Raw genomic sequence first — 20791 nt, 5'->3', positions numbered from 1 at the left:
TGAAATCCTCCTCCCCCTTGATTCTGTCCACACACACACACACACACACACACACACACACACACACACACACACACACACACTCAAGCTAAAGCCGATGATCTTTTGTTTGAACTAAACCTGAGAGGCTGTGCATAACCTCTGACAGAATCTTAAATTTGTCATTTTAAAAAAAGCTCCCATTTTGTATTCATTCCTCTCTTATCTCTCGTTGTCAGCTGTTGTGTTTGTCAGAAGTTTTTGCTGGAAGCCATAATATTTTCCCTTCGGACTGGCCAGTGTTTCGCTAATTCTTGGGAAATTCTTGTTCTCTGGTTACACAGAAGAGTGGTGTTAGCTTGTGGCGTGTCTCACTCACGCTGATATGCCTGAGCTGGTTTTGTTTGTTCATTGGCATGGAGACTTCGGCTGTATAACAACTGTCTGCTGTGGTTCCTGAATGTGCTACTTTATAATTTGAATTATAAAACTGTTATATAATATATTTCATAATATTCATCTTAAGATTTGTAAAAAAAAAAAAAAATCATAAAGTGGACTCTTTTTAAAAATCATGGGAAACAAAAACATAGTGGACTTTTTTTAAAGAAATCTACCAAAATCATCAGTGAATTAAAGCTATTGACACCCCATTTAATTTAAATATAATAGTTTCATTTTTGATTTTTCCCTTAAACATTATATTAATTACAACACAAAAATGTAAGTCAGGGCTCAACGCTAACATTTTTCTTGAGGAGCACTTGTGCTCCTAATAAAAAAATGTAGGAGCACATTCTGATCAATAACACACATTCCAACTATAATTTTCCCATTACAGGACGATATTTGTCCCTTTAAATTGATGTCCAGGGGCATTTTTACCATTATAAGAGCAATGATTTCTAATCTTTTTAAATAACCCTAACTCTAACAATTAAAAAATAAAAGTTGTTTTTAAAATATTAATGTAAACAACAAATTCAGTTAGAACAATTAGGCCCCGTCCACACGGCTGAATACGTATAAATTTTGTACCGTATCAGCGTTTCGTCCACATGGATCCGGCGTTTTAGAAGCATGCATCCGATATTTTTCGAAACCGGGTCCCAAAGCGGATAAATCTGAAAACGATCATCTTCCGTTTTCGTGTGAACAGCAAATCCGTATGTTTTTTGAAACGGTGATGTCATCACACTACGTCCAGCACGGCGAAAGAGTTAAGGGATACAACTACGGGCACTGGGCATGCGCACATCAATATCGCGTCATTTAATTAACGTATCTGCATTGTTGTAAGGGTATGTTTTGGGTTGGGGTAGGTGTTAATAAAACACATCTGTTAAGTAGCAAATGTATTTATTGTTATTTTATTGTGAGATTTTGCCTCACGTCCGACCACTGCTATATCCCTGCTAGCCACAACTCTTCTTCTCCGTTTTTAGTGTATTTCTGTGGCAGAATTACAGTGCCATGCTGCTCATGGGTAAATAATGTTGTATGAATGTTTCAAATATAAGTTTTTGAATTAGAAACATGTACAAATGAAACTTTAAAAGTTTGATATTTTAAATATAAAGTCCATGCAAAGTATAAATATGAAAATAAAACTGACTGTAGGTTGCAGCAAGTCTTAATGTGTGAGTCATTCATCTAATCTTTCTTAACAGATTAATTTGAATCGAATCGCTTAGAGATTTGCATCAGTTCTGGTGTGGCTTTGATTTGCACGAAGTAGACAGTATGGTGGTTAAAACGTTGTTACTTTATATCAACTTGTCTGTTGGACTTTTGTAAATGATCAGTATCACATTTGCAATCCTGACGACATTTAGAGCAATAGCAATCCATAACTTTTGACGCTAAATAAACAGAATTGTATGCGCCAGGGCTGCACGTTTTCAAGTTTTTCATTAACCGTTAACCGAGGCCCTTAGCGGTTAATACTCGGTTAACCATAGTGTGCGTCAGGGTTATTTTTAGTTTATTAATTTGACGACCGCCATCTCCGTAGTGAACGCGCCTATAGAGAGAAATGCACATCATGGATTACATAAACAGAGAGTAGCCTATTTCTTTTCGTTTTAAATTGTTAAAAGACATTTCAAGCTTTCTTAAGATATATTTCATGTCTGTGAGGCGTACGCTGAGTTTCGTTAAATTAGGATGAGATGCGCGCTCCAGTTCACGAGCAATGCGAGTGGCCGCGAGGGCGCCTGCATGATTAGGGCATGCAGTAAAATATGCAGCCGAGAATGATTCACATTTCACACAGCCTTTGACTCGTGCGGCTGAGCCTCTCCCGGCAGAGTTCAAGCATCTGTGGACTCGTCCCTTCAGCTCTGGCCATCTTGCTTTCAGTCCGCGATTAGCTTTTTTGTTTTCTTCATTACAGTTAAAGTAACGTCTGCTTTTCTCTAGTCATTCACAAGTTTCTCACTTCAAACTTTCTTTCTTCTGATCCGTTATGCACAGCGCGCGCGGCTCCCGCTCTGCTTCTGCCCTAATGCGATTTATAGTCCAGTGCGACTTATGTTATTTTCCTCTTGATGACGCATTTTTTGACTCATACTCCGGAGCGACTTATAGCCTGAAAAATGCGGTAAGCACTGCATTGCAATACTTGCATTTTGCCCCGTCACTCTCATTTTTAAAGTGCTCCCACGCTTTCTTTGCCCGCTTAGAAAGCTGGTCATGACTACTTCTTGTGGATATTACAAATGTCTGGGAGCGCTCTGGCGATCTCTAGGGGTGCCAAAATATATTACAACTAAATTCAAAGCACGTCATTGACGCCACTTAACCGAGCAAAATGTTTTACTCGGTTACGCAATTTTTAACGGTTAATCGGTCAATCGGTTAACTATGGACACCCCTAGTATGCGCCTTGCGGAAGAATATTGTAGCCGGATCTTCTACTTTCTGTTTGTGTCTATGGCGAGTCTCGCAGGGACTGTGCTACTCCGCAGCGCTAAAATACCAATATAAACACTTATTATAGGTGTACTGTAGTGACTCAGGACAACAACAAGGTTTGGAAATCGATTCATCATATACTCGCTCATTATATACATTTATAGGGCTGTGTATTGCCAAGAATCTGGCGATACAATACGTATCACGATACAGGGGTTACAATACGATATATTGTAATATATTGCGATATTGTAAGAGAGGCAATATATTGCGATATTTCTTTTTTGTGTGTTTTTTTTTTTTTTTTATAATTTAAAAGAATAAACAACACAACCATATGCCTAAAACACGAGAGAGTATTTTATTTAATTAATACAGTATCATTTATATCACTATTACCTATTTTGTGCAATCTGAGTAAAGTAAAATGTAGTGACTGCAGGATTCTTTATGTGTACATGTTTTAAAGGTTCACAGTATAGCAGTGGCTATTTAACAACAGAAAGTGCAGTCCATTTCATGACTGAATGACTGTTTTATATTTAATACAATTAAGCTATTTTCTATAAAGCTGTCTATTGTATAAAGTGCTATTTCAAGTACTGAACTGCCGAGCTGGTACATCCATATCCACATCACTATGATCTTTCGTTCTGCTGCCACCGCTGTAAGTTTTGGTGTGTGTTTATTTTGTTACTGAGAGGAAAACTTGCAGTACATTCTATCGAAACGCTTCTCAGCAGCGCGGGTGATGTCAGGATGTTAAGCGAGCTCTTAGTTTCAATGTTTCCCGAGTATTAGATTTTAACTTGGCCTATTTTGCAAACAAAATGATTCTTATCGATTTTCTTAGTGGCTTCTTTATAGCTGAAGCCAAAATGAGTCCACACTTCAGCTTTGTATACTGCAAGAGCGGAATAATTCTATCGTCTTGAGAGCTGGGTTTGCTAATGTAAACACTAGCGATTAGGGGTGTCAACAATAATCGATTCGGCGATGCATCGCGATGCGGGGCATGAACGATTCAGCATCGATGCGGCAAAGTGCCATAATCGATTATGTGCAATTCCCCTTTATTCCACAAGGTGGCAATATCTGATACCCAATGATGAAGTGACGTTTCACTCATAGTTACCTCTGACAGAAAACGAAAAAATAATTATAATCTGCAAAACTTGAAATGGGTTAGTGATTTACTTCAGAGAGCATGTACTAAACACAATCATATGTTAGTGTCACTGTCTCTTGATGATGGATGTGGTCAAGAAGCTGTCAGTGATCAAAATATTGATTTTGAAGACATTGAAAATGAGTTTGGAGAATATGCTGGAGATCGCGAATATGAGGCAGATGCTGAATATACTGGTAAACGAGCTCTGACGAGGTCATATGATGATGGTATTAAACATCTGCTCAAACTGAATCCTTCCAAGCTCCAAAAGGTAACGAAATAGGTTTTATTTTATTCTTCTGTAGCTGTTACTCTAAAATCAGGAGTTTTATATATTATCACGACAGGTAGAGGTCTATCCATGTTAAATATAGATTTGGGCCGCTAACGACCTGAATATGTAAGAATGTTTGGTGAAACAGTTATGCATTTAAGGGTTAATTGCATATTATTTAATTTTATTTAATTACATTTTATTTTATTTAATAACTTTTATGTCAAAGATACAGGAGACACATAGCAGCCAATACAATCTGTTGTTTAATATCTGCTTGTATTGCCTCATGACTGATGAAAAATTTGCTTTGTGTGCAGTAGAATTTTGATGCATCACAATGCATCGTAGAATCGAATTGAATCGAATCGTTACCTGGTGAATCGTAATCGAATCGAATCGTGAAGGCAGTGCCAATGCACACCCCTACTAGCGATGCACGCACTTTTACCTTGCGCTTCTCCGGCTCCGCGTCCGTTATACGTTCTGAGATAACACTGCCATCTAGCGGTTGGGTGTTATACAGTCTGTGGTTTAAACCGAACACAAAGCCACGAATCTAGGATGTAAATAAATAAATATATCAATATCAATACAGTGTTTTTGAGAATCGATACAGTATCGCCAAACAGAATATCGCGATATTCACGTGTATCGATATTTTCTTACACCCCTATACATTTAGTAGTTTGTGTGATGTGAGCCCAAATTCTGTTGGATTGCTTTTCATTGGATGTGGAATTGAAGATGACAAATTCCATGATTCAATGCTCATTCGTGGCGTCATAAAGCTACATTGTTATTGTTTTGAATAAGCAGACCTCTAGCAAAACTAACATACTGTGCCTTTAAATCCTTATTTTTGTGCTTGTTTGATAAAACTAACATGAGCTTGGTAAACTGCAACCTCAAACCCTGAAACAGTCGCTCTCTTGGCACAATTGTCGCCTATCTGTGCTCCGTGTTGCGGTGTGTGCTTTGCAAAGACTAAATATCCTATTAAATAGGGGTTAGAGTTACTTCAGCCTCACCGCCACAAGTATTTGTAATGGTAGGTACTATGGCAACGCATTAGTGCCATGAGATTCTTTATTATAAAACGTTATGGTGCTTTTTCATGAATGCCTCTGGAGTGATCTTATTGGAAAAGGTGAAGGTTAAATGTTACATAAACCGTGTGTCTTTCAATACATAAGTCAGATGGTTATGTCATGTTCTTTTTTTGTCATTTATTCTGTGGTTTGTATCTTTCTCTCTGAATGGAGAAAAGCTTGTCTTGTTTGCACTACAAAGCCCATCCAAATTTCCCAAGGGAATGTTCCACAGGGAGAGCAACACATGCTACATCCTGTTCATGTCACGGGGGCAAGAGGGCCCTCTCAAATCCTCAACACGCATGCAGTACATCTCTGGCAACTACCACAGCCTTGAGACTGACATCCCTGCCATTTCGGCTGGCTCCCGCAAATTAACGCAAGGCCCTGCAGTGCAGATTGTTCATGCATTCCTCCGGCATGACTCTGGCATGCACATTTGAACTGCTTCTCTGTGCCTGTTGTAGCCATTCAAATGAAAACCCTTGGCTATGTTCGGAATGAAGCACTTGGCTTACTGCATGCCGACTATTATATATTGAATGCAGGCCACTCATGTTTATTTAAAAATGTCATGTGAAATTGTATGCATTATCAAATAAAATGTTTACCTTAAGTTTTTTATAAACTTTCGCAGATGAGATCAAAAAATATCACATCAGAAATTAAAGGTTGCCTTCTAATACTGTATTGTTCCATGTGTGCACTGTTTTGAAAAATGTAGTAGGCCATGTTGGTTTTTCATTCAGGAAAATTAGCCAAAACCAGGACTGTGCAGTATACTTGCCGTATAGTAGGGGTGCCCAGTCCTGCTCCTGAAGGGCCACCTTCTCGCAAAGTTTAGCTCTAACATTAATTAAACACACCTGGACCAGCTTATCAAGGTCTTCAGGATTACTAGAAACTTCCAGGAAGGGAGGTGGCCCTCCAGGAATGGACACCCCTAGTACAGCAAACATGGTACTGAACATAGCCATTAAGCTGCAGTGGCTCTTGCAGTTCCTGTGGGAAAACATTGAAGGAAACGGGAATAACCCAATATTTGTCCTGTGTTTCACACTTTAGGTGCTGACATTAACCAGACATGATAAATGAAACGTTGGCTAAATCTCCTTATCTCATAATCCTATTGAAAGCTCTCACTTGCTGCCAGACAGCGTCTGCGCTATTCATAGCACAGGTAGACCAGGAAGAACCTTTTGTTGTATCTATCTGTCTGTATGCGATTTCCTTGTAGTCTTGTGTGACGGAATCGTTCAGGAAGTGAATGTGTTCAAACAGTATTGATTTCCTCTGCAAGTCTTGATAATATTTAGTTAAGAATTCAGGAATTCTAGCGAAAGTGGTGAAAAACACTGCATGACATTCCATAGCAATTGTGTAAACCTGTAATTTTCAATAATATTGATTGGATTCTGCTGCTCAATATGGTGTTTTATTTGGACATTTGAAAGCCCATAGCTCGGAGGTGAAAGGGACATGGGATTCAGAGAGGCCAGGCAATGTTGATTCAGACTAAACAAACAGGTGTCTGGTCCTGGCTGCCGGGTGAGGCCAACTTGGCGCTTGCTGCGGCTTGACAGAGGAAATTCGGTTTCTCATGCCCCTTAGAGCACACAAGGATAAACCAGAGGTTAACAAGGGCTAACATGCAACTTTATGTTTGTCGCTATGAACTGTTGAGCGTAAAAGAGTGCTAAAATGTGTGTAGCAATGTGTTAGTTGTACAATTTTTCAATGCCTTGCTGGTGTGCCAAGAGTGCATTTGTTAAAAAGTATGAGACATGTTGTCTTGGCACCATTTTTTTCATATGCTCAACATTAGTTGCATTTTTCGGACTTCATGCGTGTGGTGCTGTCATTATTTAAACTCAACATGTTATTGTTGGCCTAAGTTTGTTTAATCAGGCGCTTTTTTTATAATCACATGGACCTGTTCTCATCGCCCCACCATGACCCTGCTTGGTTGTAGTCAAAGCAGTGAATCAGAACATTGCCCCCTTTCTTGGTTTGAACTCGATGACCCTTTGTTTGTCCTTAAACGACAACCACATTTTTACCACTACTCATAAAACAAATGCAGACCGTGATTCCAGACTTAAACGACTGCGGTCTTTAAGGTAATCAACTGCTTCACCCTCAACATTCTCGCTCAAATGTGCAGCATTTGTGCACCAACATTTTCTATTCGACTGTAGTATGCTTTTACTGTGCTCCATCACGTTGCAGTTCCTATTCTCCTTTGGGAGCACTCTAATCCAAAAATACAAGATGTAATTATAATGTTTACAAAAATATAGTAGTAACTAGAGATGTTTGTTTTTTGCATTGTGAGATTTATGAGCTGGTTCCACAAAGATGTTTAAGAGCCATTGTGGGTCTAAGAAACTGGGTCTGCAAGGTCCTCCTTCAGATGTACACCTCTCAAGGCAAGCATAATTTCCCCTAGAGATCACTGTTTCTGGTTTGGTCTAATGATTGACTCATGCTGTGGACCAGAACCTTCCAGACTCAGACTGAGATCCAGATGAGTACCAGACTCCACAAGACCAAGGCTAGATGTCATCTAAATACCCTGTTTAAGACTTTTATGCTAAGACACTTAGTCATATTTGTTAGGGTTATCTTAAGTTAAAGGGTTCTCCTTTGTCTTTAATTGCAATTTGACACAGTCAAAACCTCAAGATCTAAACCCAGAGCTAAAAGTCCAAGTACCAGAATGCCATTTCATTGAATTTCAATAGAGAAAGAAATACTTAATGTTTTGTAGTATTTATTACACTGTGTACGCTGTGGAACTTTGCACAGTGGCCAAGAGTCAATTCAATTGACTGAGTCAATCGAGACCCTGTGCCAAGAACCAAGCCCATAACAAGTACATGTTTGTGGTGTTAAGAAGTCTCAGGACCACAATATCAAGACTTCTGCTCTTCTCTGGATTCAGTGAACTGGTGTCATGTCTGGATCCCAGTCTCAATGGTTTCCTGTCTTTTGTCTACTTGGGTGATTAATAATAGGTGGCCTTTTCTCTTAGATTAAGGTACAAGTTTTCCTCATAGAACAGATTGGGCTAAAATTGTGCTTTAATCATGTGGTTCCAAATAAACGTGTGGGTGTTGGCGAATCGTTAATTTGTCCCTACTTTGTATATCTTGTTGAAAGACAGTTGTGGTGTAAGGTAAATGAACATTTGAGATGACCCGTTTGTATTATTTCTTTTGCAAGTGTAGCATTAAGTCTTGTGTGTGTCTATTGTGTTAGATGAAGTGTGTGGGTTTAGCTCAACAGGATGAAATCAGTGGTTATAATTAGAACCAGCTGATTATCTCTGTACCCAGTCCTGTTGAGCTTCAACAGTAGCCCTTTTATTCAGCTAAGAGAACAAGGGAACTTGCCTGAAGAAAGAGGCTGCGACCCCTCTCATAATGTCCAGCCCTGTCCCCACCCTGCCGCCTACCCCTGACTTGCTGTCAATATGTTGTCCTTGTTTTAGATTCCCACTTCCTGTCCGTTGCTGCCTGTCTCACATGTGTAGGATAGTGGGGCTTTTTGTGGGGGTTCTCAAAAAGCCTAAATGTGATTCTTGAATTTCAGCGGTGCTAGAATGCAGGCCAAAACACACAAACTATGGCCCTCTTTCTAGCCTCTAGACATGAATCTGTTGAGGGTAACCACTGGCTTGCTGACTCTGCAGTGTTCTGGCTCAGTAGGTCCATCCAGGAGGCCTCGTATCAAAGCTAAGTTCTGGTTTTATGCATGCACGACCACTAAAATCTTTGTAACGGCATGCCCCTTCCATGACTGCCATGTTCTCTGATGGGTCTGCTTGACCCTTAGCCAGTTTCTCAGCATCCACAGTGGCCCCCATCTGGCTTAGGATGGGCCGTCACCCGTCTTTCTCCACCGCGGATCTAGCTGATTTGTTGAGATTTGGAAGTGGATCAACTGGTTAAATGGTTGGAGTTAGATTTGGGGCAGGGGTACTTGGTGAATCAACATGAGTAGAAAAAGCAGCAGGTGGGATGTCTGATCTCTTCCTGCAGACTAGGGAGGGGAGAAGTATTCTGGGTTTTCCGCCTGCACAGTAGCTGTTAGAGAGGTTCAAGTAAAGAAGGCTGGAGCGTATTAGCAGAATAGGAGAGATTAGACCGTTATCCAGTTTGTAACACCTAAGCTCTGTTCCAACCCCTAGTAAGCTGCCTCACTGTCTACCGGCTGCATACTGCATACCGTGTTCGCATTCACTTGTGTGTAGCACTTGCGTGCTCTTCAGTTGATATCAGATGGGTTATCATATTGCTAAGCTAATGGCTATTCTCTATGTACAAAAACAGAACACACAAATATTGGGTGGGATTACAGTCAATTCAAGTATGTTGCTAAGCTAGCATTTGCCGGTATACCGGTTTATCCAGTATGCATTTTTTAAATTTCAAACCTTACTGCTGCGTAGCTGAAACAATTGCTACATCGATTCAATGGCCATGAAGAATGCAATGTAGAGTGTACTGAGAGGGGACCTCTATAACTGTATATCCTTCTTACTAATGGTGTATAACTCAATTAACCCACACAACTAATTCTCTTTAACATGGCAAATACCATGTAGAGCCCTGATTTCAGTGATGTAGAAAACGCTGACGGAATCAAGGAATCCATTCACGAATGGAACCTAGGCTACGCTACTGTATAAAGTGGAATGTCTGGATATTTGGCAATTTTTAGATGAATAAATTAAAAGTAGGGCCGTACAATGAATCAAATGGACTAGTGTCTGTGAATATTAAAGATCAAAAAGGCTGCTATTCAAAATCAAATCAAAACTTACAGGATATTCATTTCACAATGAGCTTGTATTTCTCAAAGGCTGAATGAAAAGTTGATTTCTCCATTCATGACCCCTTTAAACAAACTTGCCAAAAAATAAATAAAAGGATTTATTACATTTTCATTTGATTACATTTTAAAAGATTAACCAAATTGTTAGTCCAGACATGGGAAAAATGTTTATTTAAAATATAAATACTGTAATATACCGTGAAGCTGCCAGAATCTTAAAAAAAAATAGTGATAGATTTTTGGTCATACCACCCAGCACTATGCTAAGCTAATGATTTTGTAATCTTAACTTTGTACAAAACTACATTTTTTTACATTTACAATAAAACAAAGTGTATTTCTCAGTACTGAATGAATAGATTATTGATAAACAACTTCCTTTGACTTTGTCCGGCATATTTTGCCAAAATTATTACAGTCCACTCCATTCTGAGATTGTTTTATCCATACAAGTTGCATGATAATGCCTCTGTTATGTTGTAATCTTTAAAGCTTCCTCAAAAAAACAATACTTTTTTTCTGTTGGTGGGTTTGAGTCAGGTTTCTGCTTTTTAAGGAGAACTGAAATTCTGTGTTTCTAAACCTAGTGAGCCTTCAGAGAAAGCATTTTAATGCATCATAACCATAATCTCGACATGAAGGCCGCTCCACAAGGTCGGTAACTAACTTTAATTTTAGTTCAATTGTAGAAATCAAAACATATAGTCCTAGGATGCATTGTGATGAGCAAGATGGTGGATGTACTGCACTTAGATTCAATATTAAGTGTTGTGTAAAAAATTACCCTTTTACTTTGTGTGTGACGAGAATTGCTACTTTAGCAACATGCTAATGTTAAACTCCATTTAATTCAATTTAAATTTAGGATTAGACGACAGCTACCTTGCTCAGCAGCAAGACAGTTAACTTGGTTTTGGAATAGAACTTTTGTCAAAGGCATGTTGGTTAGTGTGTGCTTGTAGATGTCTGTGTATGGGTGTGTGTTGTTCCTGTGTGTCCAGGTTATGAGTAGGGCCTCAGATAACCACAAGGACCTCTAAAAGGGTAATACCTCACCCGGGGCAGATAACCGAACAATAGCTGTGGGCGGTTTATCATTCTTAGTGAACAGAAGGTGGGAGCGGTGTTAACACTCCAATGTCATTTGTTTCCCAGCCTTCTGTTTTAGGGGCTGCCTTTGGCCGTCATTTAAAATGATGATTTGTGTCTTATTGTGTAGGCTAGAACTGTTCTTTAACTTCTTTTTCTTGAATCAGCTGAGATTTGGGTGTTGTCTGAAGCTTCATGTGATGGTGGTTGGCTTGTGGGTTAAGCGCTGTGGTTTTGCATCTCATGCCTGGGTGAAGCGTAACACCCTCTTGCAGCTTGCAGATGGGTAATGTGCTTTGCGGCCAGCCGCAAGATTCCACCGTGTGGCATATTTGCCGCCATTGGAGCCTCTCTTCCTTCCGGTGTAATCGGGAATAATGGGTGGGAAATTAACGGTTGACAAAATGTACAGAAAGCTATGACATCCAGTGTGGTACAAAACCTTTCTGATCTATCATTTTCAACCCATTCGTATTGATATATTTGCAATAAATCATCCGTGTTAGTCACCAAGATAATGATACCTTTTCCGACATATTTAAATCCTCACAATTCCACAACAATGTTACTGTTTTAGTTCGTTATGCATTAAAGTCCCATGTGCGTGATCCGTGAACATAGCCACTTCTGAGGCTATTCCAATTGTTGAGTCTGAAAACGCATACAAATAATGGATTTCCTGTTATTCATTAGCTGTAGTTAAATTTTTACTGAAGGTTTTTTATGGAAGGTCCCGGAAGGGGGTGACCATTATGAATGTAGGCAAGCTAATGTGCTCCTAATAGATATTAGGGTCGCTGTTTTGTCTGTTAAAAGCCCCGGGTGATCTGCGTCACGCAGCCAGATGCTCAGAGGCTAGTTTGTTCGTGGACACGATCAGTGAAATACAAAGATCATTGTGCGTGGTAACTGAACATCCTGCATTTTCCGAAATGTCTTGTTGCTAACTCTTGTCTTTTCTTTTCCACAGCGGCCAATGCCATGAAACTGAATCCACAGCAAGCCCCGTTATATGTAAGTATTTCAATATTTCTTTGTTTCATTCAGTACTGCACTTTGTTAGCATGCTAAACCCCTCTTTGAGAGGTTGTTAAATGACAAGTAGACCATCCTGACCTATTCCCTAGTTAATTGAAACTTCTAATGAGACCTTGTTGCTCCAAGGCCTGCTTACATTCTTCCTGTTGGGCTGCATCAGCTTATTTTGGTCTTAGTCAGGGTGCTGTGTAATTGTTTTTTTGTTTTGTTTTAGTGCTGACCTTTTTTAATTAGATTTGCTTAATGCCTAAAGAAGCCCACATGTCAACAGGATGTCTGACGGAAGACACCACAATGCTTTCAGGTCAATGATCAGGACCGGATCAGTTCACCACAATAAATGAACAAATTAGACCTTGTAGATTACTGTGGTTGTCGTGCATCCTTGGTAATGACAACATCCTGCCATTGATGTGACGACGTTGACTGGTGATGATATTCAGAGATTAAACTAAACAGGCACACAGGGTCTATAATAATATGAGTTCTCCAGCTATAAAAATGTATTACTTAATTGCCATGAAAGTTTGTTTTGCAATATTTACAATTGATTAGTAATTGTAGATGTACTACAGATACTCTACATCCTTTGTCATGAACTATAAACCGTGTCACAGATGCTGCAATAAGTCACCATATTTGAAGCACACTATAAAAACTGTGGCTTTTGCATTTGCTGTGTTCGTGTGTATTCGTATGTGTGTGGTTAAAGCTGCACATGTGGGTTTGCAATGTTTAGCAGTTGCAGGTGGTTGGCTTGATGAAGCATTGTACTGGTTCTTCTCGGGATGTCTTGATGAACTCATGGAAGTTACAGATGTCCTCAGTTTCTTATTTTAATGTAGATTTTATGCTTGAAAAGAAGATCCAAGGGGTACAGCTCTCCTCTGAATACTGCAGCAAGCCTTGCAGATCTTCTCAGAAACTGCATACGCAGCATCCTCTTAACAATGCTATTTTCGCCAGATAGCAGGAGGGGATAACTTTTTTTCTGTGTCGTCCGCTCGGTGCGACTTTCCACGGCAAAACAACAGGCTTGAGTGAAGGAAAAAGATTCAATGACCATAGATTACTTGCACTGAGCTTCATTTAAAAAAAAAAACCTTTATTAAAGGTGGGGTAAGTGCTATCTGGTAACCGTTGTTGGTATTTCAAATCACCAAAACAAACACGCCCCTACCCCCAAAAGTGTCTCGTCCCTATTTTGATAGCGCCGCCCCACACATACGTAAACCCAGAGGCATCAACGGCTATGGCAGAATCTCTGTGTATCTAATCCAGGTCGAATATTCAATGAAAAAGTCATCCCTTCTATCACAAAAACACAAACCGTTCTCTTGAACAACTCGATAGTACACGAGCAAGACAGTCCAACTAACGAACATATTACAATTATGACACGATTAGAGTTACAGCAATCACAAAAACACACACAAACCGTTCTCATGAACAACTCGATAGTGCACAAGCACACAGTCCAGCTAACGACATATTACAAATATGACAAGATTAGAGTCATAGCTATCACAAAATCACAAACTGTTCTCATGAACAACTCTGTAGCATGAGCCGACAGTCCAACTAACGACATATTACAAATATGACAAGATTAGAGTCATAGCGATCACAAAATCACAAACTGTTCTCATGAACAACTCTATAGAACACAAGCACACAGTCCAGCTGATGACATATTACAATTATGACAAGATTAGAGTCATAGCAATCAAACTGTTGTCATGAACAACTCTATAGAACACAAGCACGACAGTCCGGCTAACGACATATTACAATTATGACTGGATATGGGTTATATAGATCATGAAAAGAGTAAGCAAACATATATTAGGAGTATAGTATCTTTCTTGTCAGAGACACTGTGTGAGCTAATGCTTGACATGATGCTACACAGTGATGAAATTTAGATGCTCCATACGGTGTGGAAATGAACGGTCTTTATCATCGCTGAAGTGAGCCACAATACGATCGCAAATGGACTAACAAGTGAACATGACACACACGAGCATAGTCAAGCAGCATATATTAGACTAGTTGTCGGTCCATCCATAGCACTTAGACTTCTTTAGCGCCATTGGCTATTGAAGTTGCAACAGCGTGATTTCAATCAGGCTTCTGCATTTCGGTCAGTCAGCTTATCGACCCAACGCGTCAGCTAATTGATGAAATGTTGAGAGACCAATCTCGAAAGGAAATGGCATTTAATAATTGAATCCCCGTCTCTCCATGTTGCCACTTTTCCCTCATTCTTTTCTGCACTCATTTTCATTCCAATCAAATATACATTATTGCATTCTATATTATCAGTTACTTTGCAAATTGGATCTCATAGTCTTAACAAGACTTGCCAGATTTGATTTACCCCTCATGAACTCTAGAAATTCTTATTACAGCATCTACTGTAGTTCTTTCAGTGCTTATTAGCAAGGTTATATCCCTACTCCTTAGCTAGCCTGGAAGCAATTTCTTTCTGGAAAGTTTTCGCTACATGACTTGGCTACAAAAACAAAAGCTAGATTAATTTTCTAAAAGATTTGTATTGGTAGGTTTCAAAGTTTTAGCTAAAATAATGGCTATTAACTCTTTCCCCGCCAAACACGGAAATTTCCGTTGTTTGTGAGAAAACGCTTCCAGGCCAATAACGGAATTTCCCGGGTTTCCGTGTTTTGACTGTCGGACACTAGGGGGCGCTATTGCGCATCTTCTGAATGAGTCCTGAATCTCCTGATCAAAACACACGCGAGTAAGACGCAGTGAAACGAGCGATCGCATGTAATCATATGCATATTAAAAATAACCTGATCATCATCAATAAACAGCATATGAATCAAAACTATCTAATGTTACTGAATGAAATGGTGACCCAGGACGAGCTACAGGACTGTGTAAGCATTAGGGGTGTTAATGGACTCAATCTAGTCCATCTGTGTTTGATCATCGCTCTGAATCTGATCTGGAAACAGTCTTTCACAAAAATGTGATTTTCTCAGCTTTTTGTTCAAAATGTGTCTTTTTTTTATGAAACCTACCCATATTCAAGTGTTGATAAAAAAGGTAAATAAGACAGTTTTTTTGTTTAAAAGAAGAGGGCCAGCTCTTTATTTTGATATATTGCATGCTCAGATATTCATTAAACAAAATATTCTATGGGCTATTAAATTTTGGTGAAAATTGTCAAAAACCCTGGCGGTGGCTGGCAACTTTTTTTTTAAACGCTGGCGGGGAAAGAGTTAAAACAAACAAAAGCTAGATTAATTTTCTAAAAGATTTGTATTGGTAGGTTTCTATGTTTTAGCTACATAATGGATATAAAAACAAACAAAAGCTAGATTCATTTTTAGGTTAATTGTATTGGCAAGTTTCGAACAGCTATTTTCAAGATACTTTTTATTGGTTTTAGCTACATGACATTTATAAAAACAAACACGCTAAATTAATTTAAGTTCATTTTATTGACAAGTTTTAAAGTTTTAGCAATATGACTTGGTTATAAAAACAAACAATAGCTAGATTAATTTAAGTAAAAAAATATATTTGTAAGTTTCTATGTTTTCGCTACATGGCAATTATAAAACTAATGTTGGTTATAAAACCAAACAAAAGCTAGATGAATTTTCAAGTAAATTTTTATTGGAAAGTTTCTAAGTTTTAGCTACATGATGAAGCTATAAAACAAACAAAAGCTAGATTAATATTCAGGTTAATTTTATTGGCTAGTTTCAAACAGCTAGATTAATGTAAGATATTTTTGGTAAATTTTACCTACATGACATTTATAAAAACAAACACGAGCTAAATTCATTTTCAAGTACATTTTTATTGACAAGTTTCAAAGTTTTAGCAATATGACTTAGTGATAAAAACAAACAAAAGCTAGATGAGTTTTAAAGCACATTTTATTAACAAGCTTCAAAGTTTAGCTACATGACTTGGATTAAAAAAACTAAAGCTAGAAAAATTTTCAAGTTAATTTTTATTAACAAGTGTTTAAGTTTTAGCTACATGACTGCTCAGCTACCAAACAAACAAGCGCTAGCCTCATTTTATAGCAGTTTCTTTAGTTTTAGTTCTCTTTAGTTATAAGTTTTCGATAACATCGCCTTGAAGAAGGTCAGAGCTTTTTGATTATAAGTTAACAGATGTTGAGAACCGGTACTTTCATGGTTGTAGAAGCTGATGTGAAGGAGTGTACTCTGTTCAACACATGACCCAGGCTAATTTGCTCTCCTTAATTATAAACAGAGGAATGGCGGTTTTGGGTTTCCAAAGAAGCAAAGACATGTCATGAAACGTAAGCTGCACTTTGAAGTTTGCTTTTGCACTAAGACTTGGTCTAAACTTGTTCTGCTAAATTTGAGCTAAATGCAAGTAGCTAAAAGATACACGGTGGTCTCTCACTCCCACTGTTCTCTCAGACGAGGCAGCTTACCGAGTGTTGTTTTAAACACGAGGGCGAAAAGGCCAGGCACTCCCCCTTTGGCACATTGACTTGCGAGATCCCGAAATAGACCAACGAACAACCGAAGTATCAAAAGTACTTTGAGAACCCCCATAAGCCCGCTCCAGGTGCCAAAAATGCTTCCTGAAAAGAAGGATCCGATATTCAGCTAAGCCAACAGATTCTGAGGAAGATAAATTGAATTCTGGATATTTTGGATGTTTTGCTTAGAAAAACTACCAAGGATTAACACACCGTCAGTCTTAAAATATCTCCAGGCAGCATTATTGATTTGAAAGATTTAAAAAAAAAACAACAACCATAAGTCCTTAACCAAAATTGTTTGTTTACTTGTTTAGCGACTAAGTAAACACAAAGATAAAGGATCACACAAAGACCGGTATCATCAAATCTGAATCTCCATGTCTTATGGACAAAGTCGACATAGTCGCCAGGGTGGTCTTTGTTTCATTTGTTTATGCTCTCGCCTTTGGCACTTTTCCTGGTCCAGCACCTGCTATCCATATTGGGCCGCCGTGGTCTAAAAGTGGCCAGTGACTAACTTGTCCATGTTAGCAGTAAAAATAAAAGACATTTACAACCAATATCTTTCTGGCTTCTGATATGTAGATGGCTTCCATTAGTAACATATTTCTAGAACCCCATGTATGCGTCACAAAGGAAGTGCGGTCAGATTCCTACACCTTATACATGTTGCTCAGATCTAAGGGTCACCGTAACTGCTTCTCATGCGAGTGAGTCATATGACCTGGCCATAAAAAGCCCTTCCCACACCCTGGAATTCAACCAATAGGGATGCAAGTTGTTTGGTTGCATTAAATCAAGAGTTCTTGCCTTGCTTTACATCTTCAACTGCTTCTCCAGCATCAGGAATAGGACATGAGTTCAGTGTGCTAATGTTAGTCAAATTTTGAGTGAGCAGGCTACATTCAAGATTATAACACATTTTTTTGACTAGAATTATTCTTATATTTTGCCTTTCACTTTATTAACACTGACACCTGTCCATTCTTTATTTGAAAATGTGTATCGTTGAGAAACTATGAACATAGTGCTAGAAATTTTAATTTAATTAGTGTTTATTTAAAAAAAAATCTTTAATTTTATACATTTTACATTTTAATATAATTAATTTATATTTAATATCATCATAACATAGAATATGACATGGATTATTAATTAATTTTATTATTATACATTATTATTAGTACAGTTTTTTATATTGTTTGTCTAAATTATTATTATTTATTATTATTATTATTATTATTATTATTATTATTATTATTATTATTATTATTATTATTATTATAAAACTATGTACAAAACTAAATGTCTACTTTTGAACTTCTCAGCTGTGATTTTTGCAGACTCCTAGAATGGACAGGAGTTAATCTCGCGAAGAGGATTCAGCCGCGTCTCTGATTTACTCCATGGCTGTAATCATCGTCAGCCAAAAAAAGCAGCTGACTGGCATTTGGCAAGGGCACCATGTGGCTTTTGCAGCCTGGCCAATGAAAACATCTCTCGCTAGGATGTCCTGCTGCTAGCGTCACGCTCTGAAGGCCCTCTGTCTGTGTGTCAGACAAAACTTTGTGGCCTAGGATAGTAGCTAGAGTAGGTACATGCAGTGTGGGAATGCTAGCTTGTTAGGTTTTAGATCATGTAAACAATCATCCTGCTAAGACAGCCCTGTCAAAACTCATCTCTCTCTCTCTCTCTCTCTCTCTCTCTCTCTCTCTCTCTCTCTCTCTCTCTCTCTCTCTCTCTCTCTCTCTCTCTCTCGTTTATTTTTTATCTAATAGAAGCTCCTACTTTTGCTCTCACTGTAATATTTTCATTCACACGCATTCAATAAATATGTGAAGAAACAAAAGACGGAGGAATTTGCTGTCATGCCTGGCAATTTGTTGCTGATATCAAGTGTCAGGTGACGGTGTATTATGAACTACTACTGAAGCTAAATCTAGAGTTCCAGCCCATATTAAAAAAAATGTTTTTGGTCTTTTTTTCCTGCTCTTTTGTTTATTTGTTTACTTGTACTTTTGTTTTGTGGCCATGCACCACAATCTGCTATTTTATAAAATTATTTTGCAACATTTATATTATAATTTGTAAATAAATGCATAAAAAAGCTTGCCTAAATTAAAAGGCTACATTTAAGCGCTCTTAGTGTTGTTTTTGTTTGTTTGTTTTGTTGTTTTTTGTGCGTTTTGTTTTGTGTTGTTGTTTTTGTGGTTTTGTGTTGTTGTTTTTTGTTTTGTTTAATGTTTTTCTTTTCTTTTCTTTTTTTGTTTTGCTTTGCTTTTTGTTTTCTGAAAGAACTTGGAAAGGTTGTCAATACCAAATATAAGATGTTACATTTTAAATATCTACGCGCGCACAAACACACATTTGTTTTTGTGAATTGTGTGGACATTCTATAGGCGTAATTGTTTTTATACTGTACAAACTGCCGTAATTTTTATCCCCCTACACTACCCCTAAACCTACCCATCACAGGAAGCATTCTGCATGTTTACTTTCTCAAAAAACAAAAACAAAAAAAACCACTATTTCTGTATGCTTTTTAAGCCTTTTGAAAAATGGGGACATGGGGTAATGTCCTTGTAAGTCACCAAGTCTTGTAATACCCATGTCATTATACATATTTGTGTCCTGATATGACACACACACACACCTTTTAACAGTAAAGCTATAATTATGAGGGTGGGGAAAGGCTGATGACTGTTTTTTTTCCCAGGATTTGTTGATATGTATATACTGTAGGCTGCCGCTCTGTCCCCGTTCACTTTGTAATGAAACGCGTCTCTTAATGGACAGGTGTTGAAGCCTCCCTGTTGTTTGAGGATCCTGTAATGATGATTTTTTAGGCGTTGATGCTTTGTCATGTAATTTTCTGCACCCACAGGCAATTAAACACTCAGCACTGCTTTTAGTCTTTCAGAGAAAAACTTTAATTTCAGACCTTGGTTATCACACTTAATCAGCGTAATTTAAAATGCACTTTTGTCTGTGATACAGTTGGGTTGTTTTTCAGTCTAATAGTTGCTTTGAATGTTATTTTCTCTCTCTTATTCAGGGTGATTGTCTGTTGACGGTCCAGCTCTGTGAGGAAGATTGTGTCGAAGATGAAGAGGATGTAGAGTTTTACCTGCTATTCGCTGGCACCACCCAGAGGCACGTTTCCAGCACTTCCAAAATCAGCCATGTCACGCTGCAAGCCGTGTGCCCAGGTTAGCGTTCACAACACCAACAGTCAAATCAACACATTCCACCTCCACTTATGGTCTACAGACAATATTTTATCATTGCTTAATAATTATTAGCTTCTTCCTGGAACCAGGCGCTCATTACTTGCAGAGATCGACTAATTTACATTCCAGTCATGCCGGACCTGGTCCAGGCATTGCTTGGCTCGTTGCTGCCTTTCCCAATTATTCACCCGCAAAATTGTCCCAGTTACCACAGGGCAACCTGCAATGAGCACATGCTTGAGATGATCCAAATATCCCAGTGCTGCTTCTAAAGATTCATGTTCTGTGTGTGTATAAATACTACAAGTAGTAGCTATTTTGTGAGCTGACACATTCTTGCTTAATGTAGGAATATGTTGAAAGAGGTGAGGGAAAATATTACAATACAATACAATACAGTTTATTTATATAGCACCTTTAAAACAACCGAAGTCTACCAAAGTGCTGCACAGAGTATACAAAAACAGAACGGTCAACAAGATTACAAACAATAAGACAATCAATAAAACACAGTGTAATGGATGAAGTGCATCAAAATAAAAGATCATTGCATAACAAGGCACGGAATATTAAATGCCTGAGCCAAGTAATACATTTTAAGAGTAGACTTAAAAATGGACAAAGTTGAGGCAAGCTCGAATATGTTTTGGGAGACTATTC

General features: G+C 38.3%; 1 protein-coding gene across 10 annotated transcripts in view; it reads left to right on the top strand.

Annotated features, from left to right (window-relative positions):
• akap13 (A-kinase anchoring protein 13) overlaps nucleotides 1-20791 on the top strand; it is a 122880-nt gene that overhangs the window by 18247 nt on the left and 83842 nt on the right. For 5 of the 10 annotated variants that reach the window (XM_067436449.1, XM_067436451.1, XM_067436446.1 and 2 more), the window contains exons 1-3: nucleotides 10888-10927; nucleotides 12333-12376; nucleotides 19957-20110. In XM_067436449.1, the coding sequence (XP_067292550.1) occupies nucleotides 10909-10927; nucleotides 12333-12376; nucleotides 19957-20110 (217 nt within the window). In that variant the 5' untranslated portion in view covers nucleotides 10888-10908. Of the gene's footprint in view, nucleotides 1-10887; nucleotides 10928-12332; nucleotides 12377-19956; nucleotides 20111-20791 lie in introns of those variants that run through there. The other 5 variants (XM_067436453.1, XM_067436450.1, XM_067436445.1 and 2 more) reach the window with 3 other exon arrangements.

Source organism: Pseudorasbora parva, chromosome 25 (genome assembly GCF_024679245.1).
Source record: "Pseudorasbora parva isolate DD20220531a chromosome 25, ASM2467924v1, whole genome shotgun sequence".
NCBI lineage: Eukaryota > Metazoa > Chordata > Actinopteri > Cypriniformes > Gobionidae > Pseudorasbora > Pseudorasbora parva.
Note: the sequence above shows the minus strand (reverse complement) of the source record. Positions and strands in the feature narration are given on the sequence as shown.